Source organism: Lepidochelys kempii, chromosome 6 (genome assembly GCF_965140285.1).
Source record: "Lepidochelys kempii isolate rLepKem1 chromosome 6, rLepKem1.hap1, whole genome shotgun sequence".
Lineage (NCBI taxonomy): Eukaryota > Metazoa > Chordata > Testudines > Cheloniidae > Lepidochelys > Lepidochelys kempii.
The window spans coordinates 5,635,598-5,662,086 of NC_136385.1; the positions used below are offsets into that span (position 1 = coordinate 5,635,598).

The window sequence follows — 26,489 nt, forward strand, 5'->3', positions numbered from 1 at the left end:
TTTGACTTCACTTAGCTTATTAAGTCAGGTGTTAGTTGCATTTTACATTGTATTTCCTTGTAACCAATTCTGACTTTTATGCCTCATTACTTGTAATCACTTAAAATCTATCCTTCTGTACTTAGTAAACTTGTTTTATCAATGCCTGTGTGCGTGGCATGAAGTGTTTGGGAAGCTCCATTTCAGATAACAGGATTTGCTCATATAATTTTCTATTAATAAAATGACAGACTTTCAATGAGCTTGTGTTGTGCAGGACGGTGCTGGACAGTACAAGACGCACATTTCCGGGGGCAAGTCTGGGACTGGGAATTTGCTGGTGTTGCTCTGCTGTGTAACTCAACAGTGGCTGGTCCTAGCACTCACACAGTATATTTGGGAGTGATTTACATGCTGGAAGCTGTATGTGAGCAGACCAGGAGTTGTTCCTTTCACAGCAAAACAGTGTAAAAGGCACCCCTGTTTGGAGAACAGATGGGAAACAGCTGTTCGACATTCCAGATTGTACCCTGGGTAACGTCAAATTCCCTTTGTAATGGGATGGACTCACCACCGCGGCACCTCCTGCTGGTCATTCTGGGAATTAGCTCAAGTCCTTCCCCAGGGCTCCCTCCTCCAGTGGTGTCTCGCCCGCCGCTACTCCTGTTTTGCTGTCCCCACCACTCTGTGACCCGTGTTGCTCCCCGGGCCATGGTTTCCTCTTCTTGGCACGGCCCTCTGGCGTGCCCCGCTCTGCTGTCTCCCTTGTTTCAGGGGAACTGGCAGTCTATAGTATAGCCACTCACCTCAGTGGCCTCCTGCAGTCTCAGGTCTAGTCCCTTGCTCCAGGGGCAAACTACAGTTTGTGTTGACAACTTCCCTCAGGGCAAGTGGGGGCAAAAGGGGGGGGGGAGATCCAGGCCTGCCCGCTACTCTGGGTTCTGACCCAAGGACCCTATAGCCAGAAGCCACTCACTCCCCCTCCTCCAACTCCTCTGCTGCCTCTTTTCCCTGGGCCACTTCCTCCATAGCCCTAGCACCTTATCTGCCCTTCTTCCAGGGCCTCAGTCTGGCAGCAGTCAACCAGAAGCTCCCTCTGCCCCTGCCCCTGCCCCTGCCCCTGCCCTTGCCCTTGCCCTTGCCCTTGCCCTCCTATGCAGCCAGTCCTTCTCCTTAGCACTCCAGGGAGAGACTGCCCTCTGCTTTGTGGAGCAGCCCTTTATATATGTCTGCTGCTGGCCCTGATTGGCTGCTGCAACAAGCCACCTCCCAACTGGCTCACTTAATGAGCCCTTCTCTGATTGGAGGGTTCTGCACAGACTCCCTCTGGCCTGCTTTAACCCCTCCTCTTCCCGGTGTGGGGCAACTGCCCCACTACACCCTTATTAAAAAATTAATAAAATAACACAGAGATAAGGCGGTTCTTATTTTATCCTAATTAGCTTACTAACCCCCAATAAAAGGTTCAGTTTATACAAGCATCTTGACACTTTTGGGACCGTACAAACAATACATGATTACTGCTATTATTTATGTTGGCAATACTAACTGACTCACACATTTGTGCCTTCCTTCATATCTCTCTATATGTTTAGTGCATCATCTGGAAGCCTCCAGTATCTTAAATTGTGGCACATTTCAACATACCGCACATTAACCAGAGAATAGTTAATAGTGTCCCTTCATTAGGCCCACAGACAGCTGAATGAAAAGAAGTCTGATTCCTCCTTTTTAATTAAGGCTTTGTCTACACTGCCAATTGAGCGACAAAACTTTTGTCATTCACAGGTGCTTATCCCACCCCTGCCTCTGGAAAGACAAAAGTTTTGCCACAGCAATGGCACGTTGTTGGCAGGGATGACAAGAATAGACAATGGAAACCCCGCTCATAGGGGGTGGAAGTACTGTGTTGGCAAAAGTGCCGACAAACAGTGTTTACACTGCTCGACTTTTGTGTCGCTAAAAGCTGTGTAGTGTAGACAAAGCCTAAAATAAACTAGCCTAAAATAAACTTGCTACTTGATCCATTTAATAATGCTCTTACCTTAAATACAAGATACATTTCCCAGGTGACCCATTATCTATTCTGAAAGAACTTCCTCCCTCCCTCCCTCCCTCCCTTCCTCCCTCTCACACACACACACTTTCCAGCATCCTGTTAACCCTGAAGAAATAGATGCAACGTTCTTACAACTGAATCCTTTATTTCGCTGACCGTGCTTATATGTGGCTGCTCCTTGAGCTCTCACTTTCGCTATGATTGGACCGGTGTAAAGGTGTATTATGTGTTCATATGTGCAAGGAATGAGGCAGGGCAAGGAGACCCGTCATGCATGAGTCAGAAAAGCCAGGGCTGGTTCTTCTAGTGTTTTGAATGCTTCATTAACATTTTGAACTTCTCATCCACAAAGTCTGTTTTACGTCCTTAAAGCTCAGCTAAAGGAGATTCTGGGGAGGTGACACGGGGGCAGAGGGAGTCTAAGAAGAAGATCCTGAATGAAGATGCAGAGAAAAGTCTTCAAGCTATTTTGCCTTGAAAGCAATTTTATTTTTTAGGCCAAACTTCCCCAGCTGGGGTTACCCTGCTCAGAAACCCTGAGGGGAAGTTCTAGACTCTTCATAAAAGAGGCCCCGTGGAAAGAGGTTTGACAAAACTTGAAGACGATACCTTTGCATTCTGGCTGCTAGGAACAAAACTTACCTTCTCCTTTAAGGATTGTTGAGGAGATAGTGTCTCACCTTTTGCCTATGGAGTGGTTTGTACTGAAAAATAGTTTTACTTTAAGCCGACAGAAGCCTATAGTTTTGGGGTTCTGACTCCTGACAATCCTACAGTATCACTGCAGCTACTCTGTTCATATTATAACATGAACAGCTGCTGCATCAACTTGCTCTCTTTCTGTTCCTCACCCTGCCTGGCAGGAGTCTGTGGACTGGTGGTTCAGCCTCCATTTACTTTCTGGCCTTGCTGCTCAGACAGATATGTACCTATCCACTGGGAACGGGACTGTGACCATCAACTCATTTCAGACAATACATCCAGCAAGCATCATGGCTTTTGGGAGCTACTCACCTGGGTCAGAGCTGACTTGGTGACCTGAAAGGGAAGATTCTGTATCCCTTCTTCATATCTCCTCTGGGCCATGCAGCCCTCCATTAAGTTATTCTTAAGCACAGATTTTGTCTGGCTTTGTCTGCAACCTTGATTCATGGAAATAATGAAATCCATGGGCGGTGGGTCCCATAGGCTGGGGAAAGTTGTGCCTCCCCAAACAGCCAGGCATGGCCCCGCCCATGCTCCGACGTGCCCAGTCAGCTCCCCTCCAGCATGCGTGCGGCTCCTCAAGTCCCCCTGTGTTCCAGCCAGGGCTCGGGAGACTGCGGTGGTGCCCCCCGCCCGCCCTCCCTGTGCTCCAGGGCTCGGAGGTGCTGGGGCTGTGCGCTGCCCGCCTTCCCGGTGCTCTGGAGCTAGGGAGATCTGTGGCCACACACTGTCTATTCTTCTGGTGCTTCTTTGGGGTTGGGGGGCTAGCCTGGGGTGGGGCTTGAGGCCAGTAGCCAGGGTGGGGGGGCTCCGGGCTCTGGCAGGGTGAAGAAGGGGTGGGACCTTGGATAGAAGGGGCGGGGCTGGAAGCTAGCCTCCCTCAGCCAACAGTTCATGCACTGCCCTTGATAAAATCCTACCTTGTGCTTCTCTCCTTGACTGGCTAGCAGGCCTCTTCAGTGGCACAGAGCTGCTGCTGCTGCTCAGCAGGGAGGGAATTCAGTGGGGAACTAGATTTAAAACAGGTTCCAGTAAAATAGATTTTCCCCCAAGGTAGATGGACAATAACTCAGCAACAGGCACCTTGCAAAAGGACAGTGATTCAGAGATTCATCGATATTAAGGTCAGAAGGGACCATTATGATCATATAGTCTGACCTCCTGCACAATGCAGGCCACAGAATCTCACCCACCCACTCCTGCGATAAACCTCTCACCTATGTTTGAGCTATTGAAGTCCTCAAATCATGGTTTAAAGACTTCAAGGTGCAGAGAAGCCTCCAGCAAGTGACCCGTGCCCCATGCTACAGAGGAAGGAGAAAAACCTCCAGGGCCTCTTCCAATCTGCCCTGGAGAAAAATTCCTTCCCGACCCCAAATATGGCGATCAGCTGAACCCTGAGCATGTGGGCAAGATTCACCAGCCAGATACCCAGGAAAGAATTCTCTGTAGTAACTCAGATCCCACCCCATCTAACATCCCATCACAGGCCACTGGGCCTATTTATCATGAATATTTACAGATCAATTAATTACCAAAATCATGTTATCCCATTATACCATCTCCTCCATAAACTTATCAAGTTTAATCTTAAAGCCAGATAGATCTTTTGCCCCCACTGCTTCCCTTGGAAGGCTATTCCAAAACTTTACTCCTCTGATGGTTAGAAACCTTTGTCTAATTTCAAGTCTAAACTTCCCGATGACCAGTTTATATCCATTTGTTCTTGTGTCCACATTGGTACTGAGCTTAAATAATTCCTCTCCCTCTCCGGTATTTATCCCTCTGATATATTTATAGAGAGCAATCATATCTCCCCTCAACCTTCTTTTGGTTAGGCTGAACAAGCCAAGCTCCTTGAGTCTCCTTTCATAAGACAGGTTTTCCATTCCTCAGATCATCCTAGGAGCCCTTTTCTGTACCTGATTCTCCCAGTTGGAAGTGGATGTTAGACTCCTGCAGGGAGCACGACACACTTCAGTCAGGCATCAGGATATTTTCTTTCCAATTAAACTGCATATTGTTACAATAAAGAACACCTGTTAGGGGATCCACTTCCCAGTCAGATGGCAGACCCACTGCAGCCAGAGGACTTCCTCTCTCTCAGTAGAGCCAATTTCACTGTTTTGGCTGGTTTCGCCATTTTGTTTTGCCTGAGTTGTTGTTTGCCCTCCATGCTAGTCCCCTTTCTTCATCGCCCAGTTGGCGCTCTTTCTGAAGTTTGGCGGGAACTTGTAGCAGGAAATGGTCACATGACTTGGAATAATCCGCCCGGCGACGGGAGGTTACCAAAGGACTGTGCGCCCAGCGCCAAGTGCTGTCCGCCCGAGTCGCAGCCCAGTTCCGTTTGCCTGTGCGCATCATCGGTACCCGTGGGACGACCAAAGAAGGATTCCGACTGACCTGCCTATTACCTGATCCTGGTCCTATCTTCGTTGTGGCATTGGTCCTGATTCTCTGTGCTGTCCTGAAAGGAGCCTGACTGCTGTCTCCTGGTGGTCCTTGTCGTTCCTGTCCGTGGTCCATAGTGTTTGTGTGTCTGCAAGACATGGTTATGTACAGAGTTATTTGATTTACTTGTTCCCTACCTATCTTGTTTTGGGGTCCCTGGCTTTATGCCAAACAACCGAGTTATTTTTCTTGTGTTTGTTCAATAAATACGTGTTTGTTTTTACTATACCTGCCTTTCCTTGTATCTTTGAGTGGGACAAAGCACCACCAGTGATAGATACAGTTGGGGGAAGGGGCCTGTAGAAGGGGGTTCTTTTGTAAACATTACCCCCCTGGGTTAAGCTATTACAGTAGTTTTAGCTTTCTCCGGTTAATATTGAGAGTTGTGGACTTGTCGCACTGCTGATTCAGGAGTTGCGGAATCTAGGATGTGTGTTTTTGCCAAATATCTCTAGTTAGGTTTGGATAACTCTGCAGGCTGCTGGGGGAACAATACCGTAAGAAGCAGTTTATAAACTGGATTCGTTTAAAACCGGAGCTGCCTCAGAGGGTGGTAAAGAACAGTGCTCGGTGGCAGCCCTGCTGTCAAATTAGGGACCAGGACATCTGCTGATGCCCAGAAGAACATTCTCTCCCCAGAAATAAACATAAAATAAAATTTAAAAAACATTTTGTGGAGACATGGGATCGAAATCTTTTACTTCTCTCTGCTCATGCTCTTCTGCTGCTGTTATTCACACTAAATATGAAAAGTAAAAGTCATTTTAGACACAAAACACTGTCTATGAGTTAGATGTGCATCCTCAGTAACACTTCTATCATTTGAGCCCTTTCTATCAGGGTTTTCACGTAACGATTGCCGTGGCAAAACTGTCGCTCCCCCTGTATGTAAACTGTACTTTTTTGAACTGCCACTCTGGGCCTCACAGAGAGACAAACAGGGAAATGAAAGGAGCAGCACCCTTCTTTCCCTCACAAAGGGCAGGGCAGTATGAGTGTAGAATGATGCAGCTGGAGAGGTAGAGGGAGGAGTCGTTAACCAGCTCAAAGTGAAACCACTTCTAGCTAGCTTTCTCAAAGCACACTGTACCATTGTACAGGACAGAGAGAAACTTGCTCTCTCCCCTGAGGGATAATTTTTGGAGGGGTCTTTTCTGTCCCCTTTGTGTCTCCAGCTAAGACTATGGAATTTTTTAGAAAAGAAAATGAAGAGCCTACACCAAAGTTTGTTCGTCGAAAGGACGATATCACAGGTATTTCTGGGCAGCATTTTCATTTGTTGTCAGCCTGATCACTTAGGTCCTTCCTTGTTTGTGGCAAACACGCTGCAGGGGTGGAGAAGGGGCCTTGTCTCATCGTTCTGAAATGGAATTGGAATTTGTATAACCAGACTTTCAAGCCATTTTGAAGCATGACAGCAAAGCAGAAATTTAAAATCGTTATGTAAATGACCCTAGTTTGAAACCTGCTATTCCGTGACTTTGCTCCTTGTAGTTTCCTATTCAGCACGCAGGGCTCACTAGGAGAAGCAGCCGCTGGGTGCATGCAGCATGCGTGGCCACTCTTCTCCCACTTTTCTTGGGTGTCTGGAGAGAGGAATGATGGGGAGAGGGGTGGCATTAGGAAAGCAGATGAAGCCTTTAGAGCCTGCCGATGCTGGCAGGGGTTGGCAACCTTTCAGCAGTGGTGTGCCGAGTCTTCATTTATTCACTCTAATTTAAGGTTTTGGAACGAAACTATTGTTGTATGTAAAGTAAATAAGGTTTTTTAAATGTTTAAGAAGCTTCATTTAAAATTCAATTAAAATGCAGCGTCTCCCTGACCGGTGGCTGGGACCCGGGCAGTGTGAGTGCCACTGAAAATCAGCTCGCGTGCCGCCTTTGGCACGCGTGCCGTAGGTTGCCTGCCCCTGCGTGTAGCCATAGATGGGGGGGAGGGGATATGCCCCCTTTTACGAGCCTGGGACTCTGCCCATTCGTGGCCAGGCTGGTGGATCAGAACACACATCCTGCCCCAGCTAAGAAGTTGAAAGAGGGTATGAAAATGATCATTACTTTAAATTGAACTAATATAAAAGTATTTGGGTCAAAAGATGTAAAGAGCCCTTTGTGAATTTCATAGAGACAGAGGCGACAGTGGGGGGCATGCCGGGTCACGTGCCCCCCAGATTTGCTGGTTGGCTTGTACTGAGCATTTTGTAAAATAGGCTTGAGTATCGCTGCAGACAGCTTAATGGAGACCGCTGTTCATAGATTCATAGATATTAAGGTCAGAAGGGATCATTATGATCATCTAGTCCGACCTCCTGCACAATGCAGGCCACAGAATCTCACCCACCCACTCCTGCGATAAACCTCTCACCTATGTCTGAGCTATTGAAGTCCTCAAATCGTGGTTTAAAGACTTCAATGAGCAGAGAATCCTCCAGCAAGTGACCCGTGCCCCATGCTACAGAGGAAGGCGAAAAACCTCCAGGGCCTCTTCCAATCTGCCCTGGAGGAAAATTCCTTCCCGACCCCAAATATGGCGATCAGCTGAACCCTGAGCATGTGGGCAAGATTCACCAGCCAGATACCCAGGAAACAATTCTCTTTTCAACATGTACAGTAGTCAAAAAGCCAGGAAAATGTCAGGATATCTAAGGAATGGGATGGAGACTATGACTATTATGGGGGAGACATCAGATAGCAATGTTAAAATAGCTTTACAAGTTCTTTTTCTTAGCGCGCGAGACAGTCAGTCTGAAGAAACGCTGTATTATTGCTAGTTTTGTGATGCAATCTCTTTTGGGTGGAGCTGTTGCAAGTAACGGGAGCGTTTCCTCTTCCTGTAGCTGGCAATATTCTGTAGGGGGGTCCTGTACATGCTCTGTGCATTTTTATGGCAGCCTAGCTGGCCTGAAGGAGCCAAAGGACCATGAGGAAGAAGGCTCAGGAAGTCTGCGGTAGTGGAACCAGAGGCGGATTTACAGCAAAGCACAGCAGGGTGCCCTGGCATGCCCCCGTCCCCAACGACAGGGAGCCCCAGGGCCGGACAGCTGCGGGGGCAGAAGCTTGGTCCTGCCAGCTCCTGGGGCTCCTGCTGAGGCTCCGCCCTCACCAGCAGCTAAGCTCCCCCTCCCCTGCCTCCTCCCCACCTCCTCCCCTGAGAGTGCTGTGTTCCCGCCCCTCCTTCCCTCCCTCCCAGTGCTGCCCCATTGCCGAACAGCTGTTTGCCGGCTCTGGACGCTCCAGGAGGGAGGGGGAAGGGTGGGGCCACAGCGCGCTCGGGGGAGGAAGTGGGGAAGAGGTGAGGGCGGGGCCCTGGGGAAGGGGGTGGAATAGGGGCAGGGTGGAGCAAAGGCAGGGCCCCTGCACTCCCCTTAACATACCCCCCAACCCCTGCCGTGAGCCACTCAGGGCAGGGGGCTGGGAGCACCCCCACAACCTCAGGCCCCTGCCCTGACTCCTGCACCCCCCTCACACACATTCCCACCTGCACCCCTTGCACCAAATGAGAGCTGCCCCAGGTAAGCGCTCCACACCCCAACCTCTTGTCCCAGCCTTGAGCCCCCTCCTGCACCCTAACTCCCTCCCAGATCCTGCACCCCCAGCCCTGACTCCTGCACCCCCTTACACACCCCCAGCCCCCTGCCCTGAGTGCCCCCCCACATTCCCACCTGCACCCCTTGCACCAAATGGGAGCTGCCCCAGGTAAGCGCTCCACACCCCAACCTCTTGTCCCAACCTTGAGCCCCCTCCTGCACCCTAACTCCCTCCCAGATCCTGCACCCCCAGCCCTGACTCCTGCACCCCCTTACACACCCCCAGCCCCCTGCCCTGAGTGCCCCCCCACATTCACACCTGCACCCCTCGCACCAAATGGGAGCTGCCCCAGGTAAGCGCTCCACACCCCAACCTCTTGTCCCAACCTTGAGCCCCCCCCTGCACCCTAACTCCCTCCCAGATCCTGCACCCCCAGCCCTGACTCCTGCACCCCCTTACACACCCCCAGCCCCCTGCCCTGAGTGCCCCCCCCCACATTCACACCTGCACCCCTCGCACCAAATGGGAGCTGCCCCAGATAAGATCTCCACACCCCCAATCCCTTGTCCCAGCCCTGAGCCCCCTTCCATACCCTAACTCCTGGCCAGACCCTGCACCCCAACCCCTAGCCCGCTTCTGCACCCTAACTCCTGGCCAGACCCCGCACCTCAAAATATTTTTACATTTTTTTTAATAAAGCGCTTTTATCCAAAGTGCTCTACAATTGTTAGCTTACGGTACAAACAGTATTTGGAAAGATCGTGAAGTGGGCCGCCGAGACCCTCAGCGATTTTCAAGTGGTCTGTGGAAAAATAAGTCTGACTACAAAAACAATCAAGGTACCTCCCTTTATTTTCATTTACTTCCTGTGACTTATAGGAGGAGGATGAAGAAAAAAAGAATGAAAAACGGGGGCAGATAAGAGAGAATGTTCTTTTCCTTGGCTGGGTCCCAAAAATGAAGCCAAGCACAGGGCCCCACTAACTCTGCATCCGCCACTGAGTGGGACTAGAACTCAGATCTCCTGACTCCCAATCTTTTGCTTTCACAACATCCTTTCTAAGCAGGAAAGATGGAGGTCCTCAGGTCTTGGGGAAGGAGACAGAAGACCCCTTTCCCCAAAGGGTAAAAAGAATGGTCTACATCAAATAAGGAAAGCAGTAACACCAGGTTTTCAAAAGCACCTCAGGGTTTTAAAAGTGCAAGTCCCACATGTCCCACTGAAAGTCAGTGAGACTTTGGGGGCAGGGGGGATAGCTCAGTGGTTTGAGCATTGGCCTGCTAAACCCAGCCTTGTGAGTTCAATCCTTGAGGGAGCCACTTAGGGATCCTGGGCAAAAATTGGGGCTTGGTCCTGCTTTGAGCAGGGGGTTGGACTAGGTGACCTCCAGAGGTCCCTTCCCACCCTGAGATTGTAGGATTCCCTGAGGAACTTTTGTAAATATGTGCACCCTAGACACATCTTCTGCCAGCTGCTTCTGTACTGTGTGCAGAATCTTCCAGACTTGATAAACACGCTCAGTTTTGAGAGGATTTTTATGTTAATTCAGCTAGTGTCTCCTGGCTTGTCAGGTGACGATGATGATGTAATGAGGGTGGAAATGTCTTGCGGACATGCTGCGGATCCTGGTTCCTTAACAGGTTGGTGCCGAAGTCTGTTAGACCAGGTAAGAGAACACCGAAGGCAGTCAGAAAAGCCATACTACGTGTTTTTAATGTACTTGATTTCTTCCAGAGATATCTCCCTTGATATATTGAAATGTTCTGTCAAGTGGGAAAACTGTCTTCAGCTAGTAATGTGGGGCATGCTAAGACCATTTACTGTTATTTCCCCTCCCATCCCCCACTTTCCTCCCCACCCAGGAGAAATAAGTAACTACCTGTAATGCAAAGAGATCATTCTTTCCAGTGACAAGAGAACCTCAGAACATTCAAAGGGTCCATTTCAAATAAACAACTGAAGTCCAGATGCTATTTTTAAAGCCTTCGAGTTCTTTGAACCTTTTGAGTCTGCAAAATTGTGCTGGAAATGTGACAAGAGATCCAGCAATTCCTGGGTTGGGTTGGTACTTTGGGTTGTAATGATATTGTAATGTCAGGGGTACACAAAGCAATGAGGTGAGACCACATTATATACAAAACACTGAACACAGCCAGAGCCCTGACACAGCAGTCACTGACTTCCTTAGAGCCGGCAACAGGCAGCTCCACCTGCCACCCCACTTGGTTTCAATTCCCACTCCCGGCCAGCACCTAGAAGTCTCCCTCCCACTGACAGCCAGGTAAAAGAGGAACTCCGTCAAATGGAGACGATGCATGTAACTTCCCAAGTAGATATTCCAGCAGAATGGTGTGCTAGTGACAGGCCCAAAACCCAAAGATTCAGATCCATGTACAATTTTTTAAGCTTAATGAGAATCTCTGAGGGAAGAGACATGTACCTCAATGTGTAGAACATACATTAGAACAACTTGCAATCCTGCATCTTGGCAGGGGGTTAGACTAGATGATCCCTGCAGTCCCTTCTAACCTTATGGTTCTATGATTCTATGAACTTGGAGATACAAAAGTCCTCTCAAAATGCCATGCCTAGTTGCGTTTCTTTTGAGTAGTCATAGAATCTGCACTACTGATTACTTCTATTACACCATTTGGAAATTTTTGTTTTAGTCAACATCCATTCGGCATATCATCTGCCTTTGAACACTTTCAAAGGAAGATGAACCTTTCCAGGAATTATGACTTCTGCCAAATCATAGAATCCTAGAAGATATTAGGGTTGGAAGGGACCTCAGGAGGTCATCTAGTCCAACCCCCTGCTCAAAGCAGCACCAACACCAACTAAATTATTCCAGCCAGGACTTTGTCAAGCCGGGCCTTAAAAACCTCTAAGGAAGGATATTCCCCCACCTCCCTAGGGAATCCATTCCAGTCCTTCACCACCCTCCTAGTGAAATAGTGTTTCCTAATATCCAACCTAGACCTCCCCCATGGCAACTTGAGATCATTACTCCTTGTTCTGTCATCTGCCACCACTGAGAACAGCCGAGCTCCATCCCCTTTGGAACCCCCTTTCAGGTAGTTGACGGCTGCTGTCAAATCCCCCTTCACTCTTCTCTTCTGAAGACTAAATAAGCCCAGTTCCCTCTGTCTCTCCTCGTAAGTCATGTGCCCCAGCCCCCTAATGATTTTCATTGCCCTCCGCTGGACTCTACAATTTGTCCACATCCTTTCTGTATTGGGGGGCCCAAAACTGGACACAATACAGAATAGAGGGGAATAATTACTTCCCTTGATCTGCTGGCAATGCTCCTACTAATGCAACCCAATATGCCGTTAGCCTTCTTGGAAACAAGGGCACACTGCTGACTCATATCCAGCTTCTCATCCACTGTAATCCCCAGGTCCTTTTCTGCAGAACTGCTGCTTAGCCAGTCAGTCCCCAGTCTGTAGCGGTGCATGGGAGTCTTCCGTCCTAAGTGCAGGACTCTGCACTTTTCCTTGTTGAACCTCATCAGATTTCTTTTGGCCCAATCCTCCAATTTGTCTAGGTCACTCTGGACCCTATCCCTACCCTCCAGCGTATCTACCACTCCCCCTAGCTTAGTGTCATCTGCGGATGACACTGTGGATAAAATGGATAAGTTTGAATTCTCAAGGGACAGAATGAAGTTTTTAGACCAAATTATTGATGAGACAGGGGTCAAAGCGGACCCAGAAAGTGTGCAAACAATAACCCAGGGTGAGCATAAGAATTTTAGAGACATACCTAGATTTAATGGGCATGAATGACCCATGCAAGGAAGTACCGTACCTAGCAGAGAAGTCAAAATCCTTGACTCCAGTCTCTTGAGGAACCAAAAAGTCCTGTTACTGGAGACCTATACAGAGCTAAGTACACTCAGAGATAAAATAAAACTTGAGCACCTTGCCACATTTAGTTTTCTATAGCCCAAATACACACCACAGTTTCAGCCAATGCATTATCCTACAGACTTGATGTAGTCCTCCTTCAGAGTCAGGATGGGCTTCCCCAGCCAGGGGAATGCGTAACAAGAAGTGGATGAATGGCCCACAAAAGTTATGATCCATTGCAAAAAGGGATGCGGAAAAGAACAAAAATTCAGATCATGCTATCAAACCGTGTTGAGCACTTTCAGATGATCCTAACATAAATCAGTGTGTTGTTGAAGGGGCCCAGAGCAGCTATCCCGAAATCAACATAAAAGCACATTCTCAAATTGCATGAGGACTACCACGTTCTTCATGAGTCCTGCTTCCTAAATCTCAGTCTTTTGGTGCCGTGAATGCTGGTTCAGTGAGCTAGTCTTAAGTTTAAGAAAGAAGGCAGGCTGAGTGGATGATAACCTGAAATTCCTCAACACCAAGGAGAGCATAAGGTGGATTAAACAGCCAACTGCGGCTGGAATTGCTCTTTGCAGTTTTCCAAGCTGTGCACATACAGAACAGATGAGAACATAAAACAAGAGATAGACAAAATAGGGAAAGAAATGTTAAATACTAAAAGAAAGAAGAGTAATTTTATAAGTAGCCCCACAAAACAGCGCACACGGCCAGAATGGAGACCACAATCAGAGTCATCAAAGCAATTTTTCTTCAAATCACTGATTCCCCCCCATTTAAATATGAGCTTTTCCCCAGGACTTTGTTTTTTTGCTTCAGGAAATATTTCACCAATATTACTCCTTTAAATACGTTTATAAATATTTCACTTGGTGATGACTCAGTGATACATTCATAAACCTCAGATTAGCAAGTTATTTAAAAAAAATTTAGTGGGAAGTGAAGGTTGGTTATGACTATATATACACACAATGCTTCAACAAAGTGAGAAAAATGAAGAGTTAAGCTGCTTCAGAAATCAGAGAAAGCATCATGTTTTCTGGCCATATTTAGCACTTCCATCACCACCAGAATCTCATCAGTACAACTAGACCCAAGTTCCGAACAAGCAAACAAACAAGCAATTATATGAAGATGGAGTGAACACTGACCTTAATAGGTGGCTTGTAATATGGAACAGGTTTCAGATTTCACAGCTTTGCCTCCTTGACTTCTCTGCTTTTCTGGCCTACAGGGTCACTTGAGGTTTCACTGCCCTGCTGATGTTAATGGGGAGAAATGTGGGAAGGAATGGTCCTATCCGGAAGTCCGTCGGAATGCTTCACTCACTGAAACAGAGCAACAGAACTTTGAAGAAAAACTTGCAAAGTTTGCAGCTAAATATTACTATGACTTCAAAGAGGTGAGTACAGATCCCTACTGCTTCTCTCCTCTTTCACACCTCTGTCTTTGCTGGGAGCCTGGGTGGCAGTCCGGCTTGGAGCGGAGACCAGCAGAACTGTGAAATTGCCAAGAATGACAGCCAATGGCCGATGTAAGGAAGGCAGTGTCTACACAGACACTGTGTCACCCTAGCTGCACCGACATAAGCCCTATGCCTTTTGTTGAGGTGGTTTTATTATGTCAACATAGCAGGGGAGTTACATCGGCAGGAGGAGCATTTCAGTGTGTACACCTCCACTGTTTTGATGTTCCTGATATTTCTGTGGCAAATAATCAAAAACAGTAAGTGTTTTTGGAGAGAAAATACCCTTTCAGACCTTCATTATAAATCAGTGGTGGGCAAACTACGGCCTGCAGGCCACATCCGGCCCATGGGACCATCCTGCCCAGACCCTCCCCTGCTCTCCCTCCTCCCCTGCAGCTACTCCAGCAGTGTGGCTGGCTCTGGCTGGGCGTTGTGGCTGTGAGCTCCTGCTGCTCTGAGTTGCATGGTAAGGGAGTGGGGAGCGGGGGGGGTTGGATAAGGGGCAGGAGGTCTGGGGGGAGCAGTCAGGGGACAGGGGTGTGGATAGGGATCTGGGGGGGCAGTCAGGGGACAGGGAGTAGGGGGGGTAGAATAGGGGGTAGGGTCCCGGGGGGCGGTTTGGGGCATGGGGTCCCAGGAGGGGGCAGTCAGGGGAGAAGGAGTGGGGGGGGGGGTTGGATGGGTCGGGAGTTCTGAGGGGTGCAGTCAGGGGGCAGGAAGTGGGAGGGGGAAGATAGGGGGCAGGAGCCAGGCTGTTTTGGAAGGCACAACCTTCCCTACCCGGCCCTCCATACAGTTTTGCACCCTGATGTGGCCCTCGGAAGAAGTCAAAAGGGCACACACTCATCTTTACAGGTGATCTGTAAAATGCAAAGGAACTCCAGAAGTGATGTAAATACCATTTTGTGTCACTTTCTTTTTAAAAAGGATGGAGTAACATTCTCACTCACGTCTGAAATTTGTTTTTTCTCTAAGTGTCCCAACTGCAAAAGCTTTGTGGAACGCCGTGATCTGAAAAACCTGAGGGTGGTCTGTATCCTCTGCCATTCTCTGAAGGGGGAAGTCTTTGAGTTCTGCTGGCAGTGCCTGAAGCCCTGGAAAGGTGCTGGAGCACCCTCTGAGAGGTGTGAAAATGAGGGATGCAAGAACCAGTCCCTGGAAGTCTTAGCAAACTGCAAGCTGAAGGATCTTCCAGGAAGTGAAATAAAAAACTGTCCCTCCATCCGTGCTTGTCCCACCTGTGGGCGACTCATTGAGCACATGGAAAAGTGCAAATATATTGTATGTCCACAATGTCAAGTTGAATTTTGTTTCGCTTGCCTTGAAATTGCTCGTAACTGCCAAGCCAGCAAAGGTGGTGCCTATTTTAAATACTGTGCAAAGCCACTAGCTCCAAAACAAACACAAATTCCGGTATGGGCTCAGAAATAAGCAAAATTGTTCCAGCCACACAGGCCAGGGAGATTGGGAAAATGCCCCAGGGTCAGTACCCAGCTCCACGCAGTACTCCCGAATGCTACGTTATCCCTCCTGTCAAATTAAGCTTGATGGACAGATAAGAGATTGATCGAGAGTCAGGACAAGCCCATCCCCTCCAATGACATTTTTTCCAGGAAGGATAGTGTGTGTTGGGGGGGGATATTATAGGTCTGCTACACCTGATATTTAAGCCATATGTGAAAAAAGAAAAATGCTTGTAATCTAAAATTTATATGCCATTTTTGTAGCTTGTTTATGATACTGGAGAACCCATGTAATTAACAGATACTTAGATTTTGCTGGTTCATAAATTCATAATCATAATTATATTTCCCCTCTCTACAAGGTGGCTAAGACTGAACCAAACTTGAACAAAACCAAATACAAATGTTTTTGTTTTCATAGGCTTAGGATAAAGAGGTTCGATCTTGGCTTTTAAAGTATTTTGTCTAACTGAATGAAAAACCACTCTTTCTGTGCAGTCCTCCAACCTTCCCCACAGGGATAGGGGCTTGTGAAACATGTCCAGCTTTTCACACACAGTACTGCAATCTAACACGCACAACCTGGGGAGTCCCTCTTGAACCCAGTATTAACCAATCTTACTCTTTTCATGGGTAAGAAAGTTCAGGTTTGCCATTCATTGGGAATAGCGGGGGCTGGTTAAGACAACCAAACATACCAAATTTCTAAATATAACCCATTGTGAAGCTGTGAATAAATTGGTCTATGTACAATGTGTTATGCTGGCCTCACTGTGGAAGTAAACTTATGGGTCTTCTTTATTCCCGTACAGCAAAATTCTCTGTTCAATGTTAGAAGAATGTGGTTCTTAGATATCCACTACTGTCACATTACAGTAGACTCTTCATAGTTAAGACTGTAGTTAGCATTTCACTGCAAGACGGATTTTGATTTGCTTTGAAACTCCAAAAAAACTTTCTTGCTCTCAGAGGTTTAGCATTAAAGCTCATTGACAAATTAATTGACTCCTGTTCTGAAAATGTTGAATAAATTGAATTAGATCTTTGAGATTTTAAAATGACACTTCTAGGAAGTTTTGGTGAAATGTAATGTTTGTGCCCATCTACTAGCAGAAAGCTATCTGCTCATAGTATGCTTGAAATTGTGTGAGGCAAGAGGATACGACTAGAACTGGTCGGATTTTTTTCTTCCTGTGCAAAATTTCACCATCACAAAAAATTTCATTTTTGTCAGTGTTTTCTGCTAAACATTTCATTTTGTGAAAAACTGAAAAATTAAACTTTTGAGGTTTGGGCTGAGAATTTTTTGGTTTTCAGTGAATAAGTTTGTAATTTTCCACAGAAAGCAGACACATTCCATGGAAAACCCGGGTTAGTTGAAAACCCAATTTTCTGTCAAAAACAGTTTTGACTGAGAATTTTTGACCATTCCTAGATAACTCCACACCTGCTCACCATTGCTTTTGGTCCATGTACAGCACTTAGGAACATAGGAGATAAAAGCTATCTACACGCAGAGAGATTGGATTTAGACAATGATTCATGCCACACGGGGATTCTAAGTTCAGGTCTAGTAAAATATTAACGGAACTCTCATTATTTGAAAATTAGAAATGATTCTCTACCGCTGTAGTCTACAGTCAAAAGGACGAACAGGATTTATTCCCATAGTCCGAGAGCCGGCAAAGTCTTTCAAGGACAAAAACAAAAGAGAGTGGGGTGATGCTTTGCTTGTGCAGAGAGCACAAATCAATGACCAATCAAATATACAGTCAATTTTGATGGATAGTTTTCAAACAATTTTAGAGCTTCTAGGGGCATATGGATTGTATTGTTTATAGCCAATATTAAGTTGCCACTAACTCTTACAGTGTAATGCTCTGTTCACTCCATCCAATTTGTTTAGCTCCCCATTCAGCAAAGGACGTAAGCTCATGCTTCCTCTTATTTACAAATACTTTAATTCTTCATTTCTTTGCTTTTAAGACATCGTATATCTTATATTGCTCAAATATATATCAGATACAGTATAATAAACGTGTTTCAGCACAACATTGTTGTCATTTAGCATTCTTACCTTTTTTAAATCGGTTTTGTTTTAAGTAATACAGTAGTGTCACATAATGATTTTTCTCTCTCTTTTTCCGCCCACAAATTGTGCCATTTCCCAAGAAAAAAATAAACTTGATTCAAAGTGGTTATATAATTTTCTTGTAGACTTAACAGGTTTTTAGAGAAATGTGTGAATCTCAGCCGGTTTATAAATTCAGACACAAAAATACAGAAGTGTCCCAGCCACACTGTTATTGACAAATTGCTACTTTCTCAGTTTTACCAGATAATTATGAAATAAATCAACAGGAATATAACTATTGTACTTACATTTCCGCGTGTAGCATATAGAGCAGTGTAAACAAGTCGTTGTCTGTATGAAATTTTAGCTTGTCCTGACTGCGCTCGTGCTTTTTATGGAGCCTGTTGGAAAACAAGGCAAATATCCAGGTGAGTGGAGGTACCCCCGGAAGACCTCTGAGTATCGCCAGGGCTACACGTGCCCCTTGTTGAGAACCACTGCTGTAGTGAACGTAGACTCTTTGACCCATGCCCCCGAAGCCTGACCCCTTCTGCCCTGTCCCAGTCCTAGTCTCCACTACACCCGCGGCTCCTCGTCCCCTCTCAGTCTCCTCATTTAGCCAGCTCCAGTTTCCACTCCTGAGTTTCTGATCCCAGTCTCAATCCTCCAGATTCCTCACCCCAGTCCCAGTCTCCCCACCTTGCCATTCCCAGTCCCCACTCCCACTCCCCAGCTCCTTGTCCCAGTCTTAGCCCAGCCATTTCCAGTTCTCCCCGCCTATCTCAGCTCCTTGTCCGATCTGCCTCCCCTCCTGGTAGGGTCACCAGGTGTCTATGTCCCCTGTAAGCTGTGCAGTCACGGAGCAGGCTCTCAAGGGCCACGCAGGCTGGGGGGAGAGGCACCACTCCTCCGACCCAGCCTGGCCCCACCGGAGCTGCCAAGGAGAGGAGCCCCTCCCTCGGCTCAGCCCAGGCCCGCTGTAGCTGACAGGGACAGGAGCCCCACCCTCAGCCCAGCCCAGCCCCGCCATTGCTGATGTGACCGGGGAGATGCACCTCTGACCTGGCCCCGAGCTGCTGCAGCAAGAGAGGGGTGGAGGGAGTCCTCTCTTCCCACCGCAGCCCTGGGACAGCCTGCACCCCAAACCCCTGATCCCCCGCACCCTGACCCTTTGTCTCGGCCCTGAGCCCCCTCCCACACCCCAAACTCCTCATCCCCAGCCCCACCCCAGAGTCTGCATCCCCAGCCAGACCCCTCATCCCCTGCACCTCAACCCTCTGCCTCATCCCTGAGCCCCCTCCCACACTCTGAACCCTTCGCCCCCACCCCCACCAAATGAATTTTGTTATGGGCACTGATATGAAGGTGATGAATCACACATCGCCTCCATATTGTGCACATAAGAAAATTCATTCCACACATGGATGTAAAAACTTAGAGGGAACACTGCCAGATGTCCCAATTTTATCGGGACCATCCCAATATTAGGGGCTTTGTCTTATATAGGCAACTGTACCCCCCACCCTCCCAAAAAGTGTGCTGATTTTTCACACACACTTGCTTTCTGGTCACCCTACCTCCTCCAGTTCTTTCCCCCCTGCCCAATCCCCTCACCACCACTTCCCTCCCTGGCTCCCAGACCAAGTCTCGTTGCCCAACCACTCCCCATCTCTGCCCCTAACTCTAGTCGCTGCCAGCCTCCCGTCCCATTTCTTGGTAAATCAGCAGAGATCCCAACTGTGCCTTTCTCAGGCTTGCTCAGAGGTGTAAATATCAGTTTCTACAGAACTTGCTGCTAATGGACCACAGATGAGTCTACAGTTGGGACAGGGGCACTATCTGAGGGCAGGGGACAATACCAGGCTATAGAGGAGCCAGCACTTTGGCGAGATTAGGATCCACTGATCATCACTCCCTTTTAAGAGCCATAACCATAGCCCTGTGAGGATGCCTGCTCTCAGAGGTGTGCACACTCACTAGCAGTCGGTGTGGAGTCCCCACAGGCGGACATTCTGTGGTCCCATCGTCTCGCTGGGCTAGCGTGCACACACAGAGGCATAACTCCAACACTGCTCACTGATGGCACCTTGTCAAGGTTCCTTCCCCACTCTGAACTCTAGGGTACAGATGTGTGGACCTGCATGAAAACCTCCTAAGCTTACTTTTACCAGCTTAGGTTAAAACTTTCCCAAGGTACAAACTATTTTCCTTTTCCTCTTGGACTTTATTGCTGCCACCACCAAGGGTCTAACAGATATAAAACTGGGAAAGAGCCTGTCTGGAAACGTCTTTCCCCAAAAAATCCTCCCCAAACCCTACACCCCCTTTCCTGGGGAAGGTTTGATAAAAATCCTCACCAATTTGCATAGGTGAACACAGACCCAAACCCTTAGAACTTAAGAACAATGAAAAAGCATTCAGGTTCTTAAAAGAAGAATTTTAATAGAAGAAAAAGTAAAAGAATCACCTCTGTGAAATCAGGATGGTCATACCCTACAGGGTAATTAGATTCAAAACATAGAGAATCTCTCTAGGCAAAACCTTAAGTTACAAAAAGACACAAAAATGGGAATATCCATTCCATTCAGCACAGCTTATTTCCTTAGCCATTTAAACAAACAGAATCCAATGCATATCTAGCTAGATTACTTACTAAGTTCTAAGACTCCATTCCTTTTCTGTTCCCGGCAAAAGCATCACACAGACAGAGAGAGCCTTTGTTTCTCCCTCCCAGCAGCTTTGAAAGTGTCTTCTCTCCTCATTGGTCATTTTGGTCAGGTGCCAGGAAGGTTATCGTAGCTTCTTAACCCTTTATAGGTGAAAGTGTTTTTCCTCTGGCCAGGAGGGATTTTAAAGGTGTTTACCCTTCCCTTTATATTTACGACACACCTGTGTTCATAGGTGCAGACTCAATGGGTGCTCTGGGGCTCAAGCACCCCCCAAAAATAAATAGGGGGTGCTCAGCACCCACAAGTCACCAGGATGTGGCAGGAGCATGTACACGGTGCACTGTGAAACCAGAAGGCGGAAAGCACCCAGCAGCAAAAGTAAAACTCAGCACCTGTGCTAATCTTCATTTCCCAAATGCTGTAAAAACTGAAGAGGGGTGTGAAGGTCTGGGTGTTTCAGTGCCACTGAGCTTTAGGGATGTGTACAACCCAAAGTTTGCCACGTTTGCACAGTGTTTACCTCACATCCTCACTACAGCAAACCTGCCAAACTGAACAGAGCAAAAACCAGTCTGCCTAAAATGCACGTACAGGTGTGTGAGGTGTGCCGGGGTGCGACAGAGGGAGAGCAAGAGCTGCATGGGCAGGAGGCTTGGAGGTACAAAAGCTGACTGGACTGAGGGGGAAATGGGCCAAGGTAGGGAAAGTGATTAAGTGTGGAAGGGGGGAGGCCAGAACTGACTGTAGTGAGAGCTGAAAATAGATTGATTATGTACAAAGGGCATGGGTCCTCTACCCCCTCTGCACCTCTTTCCCTGCTCACCTCCCTCTACGTCGGTCTTTGTTCTCTTAGCCATCTGTGCCCCAACTACTGCCTCTCTCTACCTCTTGCTCTTGCCAGCTCCCTCCAGCCTCTCTTCCCACCCCCTTGTCTCTGACCCACAAAACCATTTTACTTTCTCCACCTCCAACATTTCATCCTGCCCCTCCAACCAAATCCCCAGCATTCATCTCTCTCCCCCCTGCCACTTTTCACACCACACCTAGCTCATCACCCTGCTCCTGTCTCTTACACACAACACACTCAATAATACAACCCAAAATGTATCCGTGCTCTCGGTGCAAGACAGGAAATGGGGAGGCACTTCTGAAACGTTGAGATACCGCCGTGAGAGGACATGCGAGCTCCCTGTTCAGGTCTATGCTGAGCTGCTGTACCAGCCAGGTGGACATGAGACAGATCTAGACTTTTAAATGCCTCAGATTGTCTAATATGGATACAACGGATGAGGAATCAGGCATTAGGCCCTTTTCTTTGGCCTGAACAGAGAATCTCTTCCATTTTTGGATACAGACTTTTAAAGAGGACATTTTTTTTAGATAATAAAAGAATTGCCCGGGCTTAAGAAGACCAGGTTAGGACAACGGACATGAACATTTTATAATTTATGCTGCTAGCCTGGGAGACTCCAGAGAGGAATGGAGAACCAGGCTTCCCCCCCGCTTCGGGGAAAAGGCCTGAGACAGAAACAGACACCATGGAGCTTCCTGAGAAAAACAGATGGAACTCCAGAGGATCAATGACCTATGCACTGAGAGAGACAGCACCACAATTAGACCCTGTTTTTTTGCACCCCAGAACAGCCCCCTGCTTGCCAAACTTGTTGGCTTGGCTCACTGGGGACCCAAGGTAGAAACATCAGAGCAAATGGCCCCTGAATTGTCCTTTAAGTGCTGGTAGCTGGGTGACTATCTGAAGCCATTGTTTTTTGACGTGCAGACACCCTCTTCCTGGATTAACCCCATTTATTCATGCAGTAACACACCCCTTCACAATGATCAGACAAACATAGGTAAGCCAGGATACCCCACGGCTACTGAGGCACTGAGGAAAGGATCTCAGGGGCAGAGCGCATCTGCACAGATGCACCTACTCTGCCTAGGCAGTCAGCAGACAGACCTGCTTTGCCACAGCGAGGGGGGCCAATGGGAAATGGGAGCAGGGAAACCACAGGTGGGTGAATATCTGGTTTTTGACTGAGAGAAATGCAGTTTATCTGGTGTGATTAGTGGAGGTATTCAAATGGTACAAAGGCAAGTGTGAGGTATGCATACTATAGGGCACATTGGGTTTTAAATGCTCAATACAAGCCCCTGGGCATTCTGAAGGAAAAGCTACTGTGGTTACTTTGCAAACATGAACCCTGCATAGCCCCGATGAGCCCACAGAAACCCCCCTGAGCTCCCCAGGAAGCTTGGCCTTGGCCTGGATAATTGCATTTGTGGGCCTCCGCCCTTGGGGCTGTGTCACAGGCAGGGGAACTTCAGGCTCACGCCTGTCTCTCTACAGCCGTGTCCAAAATTAATGTTTGTTCATGGTGTCACCGTTCTGATAAACAGCTCTAATTCCTAGAAACGCTGTCCCAGCCAGCAAGAAAAATTAAACTTAAAACTTTAATTTTTCTCTTTTTTTATTCGTAGATTAGATCTCCCCCTCCACAGTTCACCAACCAGAGCTGCATCAGGAAGAAAACAACTGGCTGTAATCAAGCACCGCTGCCTGTAGCCATGTTGCAATTTGTTTTTTAAAAAATGAGCTTTTATTCCCTAGGCCACTTTAGCAAACTCATGGAGTCCTTAGGCAAAGCTCCTCGGAAGCCAGTAGGTTATTTTTGCCTGAATATGGAGTGTAGGATTTGTCCCTGAGTGAGAAAGACTTGGCAGGGACAACAGTCACATTAAAAACTGATTGTCTTACTTTCATTTGCAGGGGTTCAGGGCACCAGTTTCTAAAGATTGAGGGGGCAGCTGGGACAGCAGAGGAGGGAAAGACACCGGAGGCTCAAGCCTTGTCCACACTGCACAGCTGTGTCCGCAAAAGGCAGCTTTTGCCGACAAAACGGTGGAGGTGGACACGTTGCAAAGCTCCTTTTGGTGGCAAAACTCTGCTGTTTTCTGACAAAATAAAACTACCTCGAGGAGAGGCATCGAGCTTTTTGCTGCAAAGTTAAAGCAACAAAGCGTCAGCGTAGACACTGCCATTTGTTATATCACCAGAACTGGCCTCCCTCACTATCCCACAATGCCCACCGTGACCGCTCTGCTCAGTGTTTTGAGTTCAGCTGCCCAGCAGGCATGCGCCCCCTCCCCTTTCAGAGCTCCGGGAACACGGGCAGCGGGTATCCTTACGTAATCAGGGGTATGCTGTGCCTTCCCAAACAGCCTAGCGTGGCCCTGCCCACACTCCACCCCCAGGCCAGGCCCCCTCCTGCACTTCCCAGAGCTCTCTGCCTTTTCGAGCCCAGGCTGGCTGGGGCTGGCTGGCCTGCCTCCCGCAGGGAGTCAGAGCAGCTGGTGCTGGGCCATGCCATCCAGAGGCTGGCTGCGCCGCCCAGAGCACCGAGCCTGGGGCCTCACCCCCGGTCGTCCAGCGCTGGGGCCAGGGGCTGTGGTGGGGGTGCTCTGAGCTCCTGCAGGGGAGGGGGGACAGAAGGGGGGGCATATGGGGCAGGGCCTTGGGCACAAGGGGAGGGGCTGGGGGCTAGCTTCCCCCAACGGCCTTGTCACCGGCCGCCCATGAGCTCGTTTCTATTTTCCGCTGTCCTGCAAAACACGGTTCAGAACGGAGAGGGGTTTTGGTCACACTGCTTTGTCCTTTTGTGCAAAAAGTCCGAAGAGCTTAAGACCATTTGGCTCAGCAGAGTCCTTACTTTTGCAAAACAAGGTCCTGCTGTCTTGTTAATACCAGCTCAAACCAAACCCACGCTCACGCCAATCTCAGCTAACAGCTAAAATCATATTGAAGCCTTTCACCAGTGTTAAACCTGTATCTACAGCATCACCCAGCTCTCCCCCCAAGACCAGTCCCGAGACAGCTGCCCCAGCATCCACCCCAATGACTGCTCTGGAAGACATTTCTTAATGGCTGTTTTTATGGCTCAGTAATGCAGACGTTGTTGCTTTAAAAATGCATCACAAACAGTGAAAGCGAAAGCTTCAGAGACTTGGTGGTGAGGAGAAGGGAACGCACGGGCTCAGTTGCCAGCTGACCGTGACAGGGAGAGACACTGCCCCCCAGTCCAAACAGTGCCCCCACTACAGGTCCCCCCGCCAGCACCCCCCAGGTACCCTCTGCACACACACACTCCTCCGGCTGCCCCAGACACCCCTCCAACACCCCTAAATACCCCTCCAGCACCCCCCGGGTACCTTCTCAGTACATGCACCTCTCCAGCTCCCCCACATACCCTGCTAGCACCCCCAGGTACCCTTCTCAGTACACACACACCCCTCCAGTACCCCCAAATGCCCCCTCCAGCACCCCCTTTCAGCAATATACACTCCCCTCCAGCACCCCCAAATACTCCAACAGCCCCCAGGTACCCCTCTCAGTACACAGACACCCCCACCAGCACCCCCAACTGTCCCGCCTCCCCCAACCCCACCCCCTTTTTGGGAATCTGAAATATGTCAACCCTAGGCGAGGTAGAGAGAGGTGGAACCAGAGCGATTGTGGGGTGCTGGCTAGGAAAGTGGGAGCCAGAGATGGGCTCTGGGGTGACGGGGGAAATGGAGCGTAAAGGAAGGGAGAGAGGTTCCAGGAGCCGACAGAGGAAGATCAGGGCCAGAGAGAGGCAGGATTGACTGATGCAGTTATTCCTCTATATGGATTTTAGGGTGGGGCTAACGTCAGGCTTATACCAGCGATTCACTTGCAACCTTCACTGCCGTGCACTGGCCACCACTCCATAATATCTAAACTAGTGGAGGTTTGGTAATTGCTAGCCCTTGTGGTTGCAAAGCTAATCTTACAGCCAGAACTACGTGCAAACTAGTCTGGTGTTGTCTTCAGCAGACAGCCTGAAATTACAGCTGGGAGGCTTTAACTCCCCTCCCTCCTGCGAATCATATCAGAGCGTTCAAATGTCATAGTTAAACTGTAGCATTAACATCAGCACTAATTAGTTCAGTGCTGAATTTTTGTGGCTGATGGGAAGCAGTGAAGCCGAGTTCTGAGGCTGCTTCTTTGTCAGCTCCTGTTGGCTTCAGTTTCTTTAGTCCCTGGGGTTGTCTCCCTCCAGCCTCCCACCCCAGGGATCATTATTGTTAACAATAAACCACCGCCATCTCCCTCATATTACCCTAACGTCTTCTGTAGTCAGGTTTCTTCCCTCCAGACCCCTTAGAATGATAGACTCATAGAAGATTATGTTGGAAAAGACCTCAGCAGGTCATCCAGTCCAACCCCCTGCTCAGAGAACCTGGCTTGCACAAACATTGATTGTTTCTCACATGTACATCTCTGTCTGTGTGATGCTTTTGCCAGGGACAGAACAGGAATGGAGTCTTAGAACTTAGTAAGTAATCTAGCTAGGTATGCGTTAGATTCTGATTCCTTTAAATGGCTGAGAAAAGAAGCTGTGCTGAATGGAATGGATATTCCTGTTTGTGTCTTTTTGTAACTTAAGGTTTTGCCTAGAGGGATTCTCTATGTTTTGAATCTAATTACCCTGTAGGGTATTTACCATCCTGATTTTACAGAGGTGATTCTTTTTTACGTTTTACTTCTATTAAAATTCTTCTTTTAAGAACCTGAATGCTTTTTCATTGTTCTTAAGATCCAAGGGTTTGGGTCTGTGTTCACCTATGCAAATTGGTGAGGAATTTTACCAAACCTTCCCCAGGAAGTGGGGTGCAAGCATTGGGAGGATTTTTGGGGGGAAAGACATTTCCAAACAACGCTTTCCTAATAAAATAAACCTGGATAAATGTTTGGTGGTGACAGTGGAAGTCCAAGGGCAAAAGGTAAAATAGTTTGTACCTTGGGGAAGTTTTAACCTAAGCTGGTAAAAGTAAGCTGAGGAGGTTTTCATGCAGGTCCCCACATCTGTACCCTAGAGTTCAGAGTGGGGAAGGAACCTTGACACCTCTGTAAACAGCTGGCCTGATGATTCCATAGTCTGGCACGACTCCCTCTGAAGCCTAGATTTTTAAAGCTCATGTGTGCCTGAAACACAACCTTTCCGAGACTGGTTTGTACTGCAATTTGAAAATGGATCGGCTGTGTGTGTAATGGTAACAGTGCCTCCCAGTGGACAGTCTGGTTAATTTCTTATTAGATATTCCTATAGAAACAGCTCACACGTTAGACTGATGTTTTCCCTGCCACATTTTCTATACTTATCTGTAAAGAGGGAGCTGGCCTTCCCTCTGCCAAGAAGGCACACATCACT

The 26,489-nt window shown here is 48.1% G+C and overlaps 1 protein-coding gene and 1 long non-coding RNA gene across 3 annotated transcripts; one reads left to right on the forward strand and one right to left on the reverse strand.

Annotated features, from left to right (window-relative positions):
* The first annotated feature begins 6,226 nt into the window (after positions 1-6,226).
* LOC140912363 (E3 ubiquitin-protein ligase DDB_G0292642) lies at positions 6,227-17,565 on the forward strand. 2 transcript variants are annotated; one of them, XM_073346630.1, is made up of 4 exons: positions 6,227-6,447; positions 10,291-10,385; positions 13,817-13,984; positions 15,026-17,565. In XM_073346630.1, the coding sequence occupies exons 1-4, from the start codon at positions 6,378-6,380 to the stop codon at positions 15,479-15,481; spliced, it is 789 nt and encodes a 262-aa protein (XP_073202731.1). In that variant the 5' UTR covers positions 6,227-6,377; the 3' UTR covers positions 15,482-17,565. The 2 variants fall into 2 exon arrangements, with proteins under 2 accessions (XP_073202731.1, XP_073202733.1); XM_073346632.2 differs by lacking the exon at positions 10,291-10,385.
* Positions 6,342-13,872, reverse strand: LOC140912364 (uncharacterized). Its single transcript, XR_012159279.2, has 3 exons — positions 13,734-13,872; positions 6,660-6,780; positions 6,342-6,554 (listed from the first exon to the last, which is right to left on the reverse strand). It is a non-coding gene; the product is annotated as an uncharacterized LOC140912364 (long non-coding RNA).
* Positions 17,566-26,489: the final 8,924 nt, after the last annotated feature.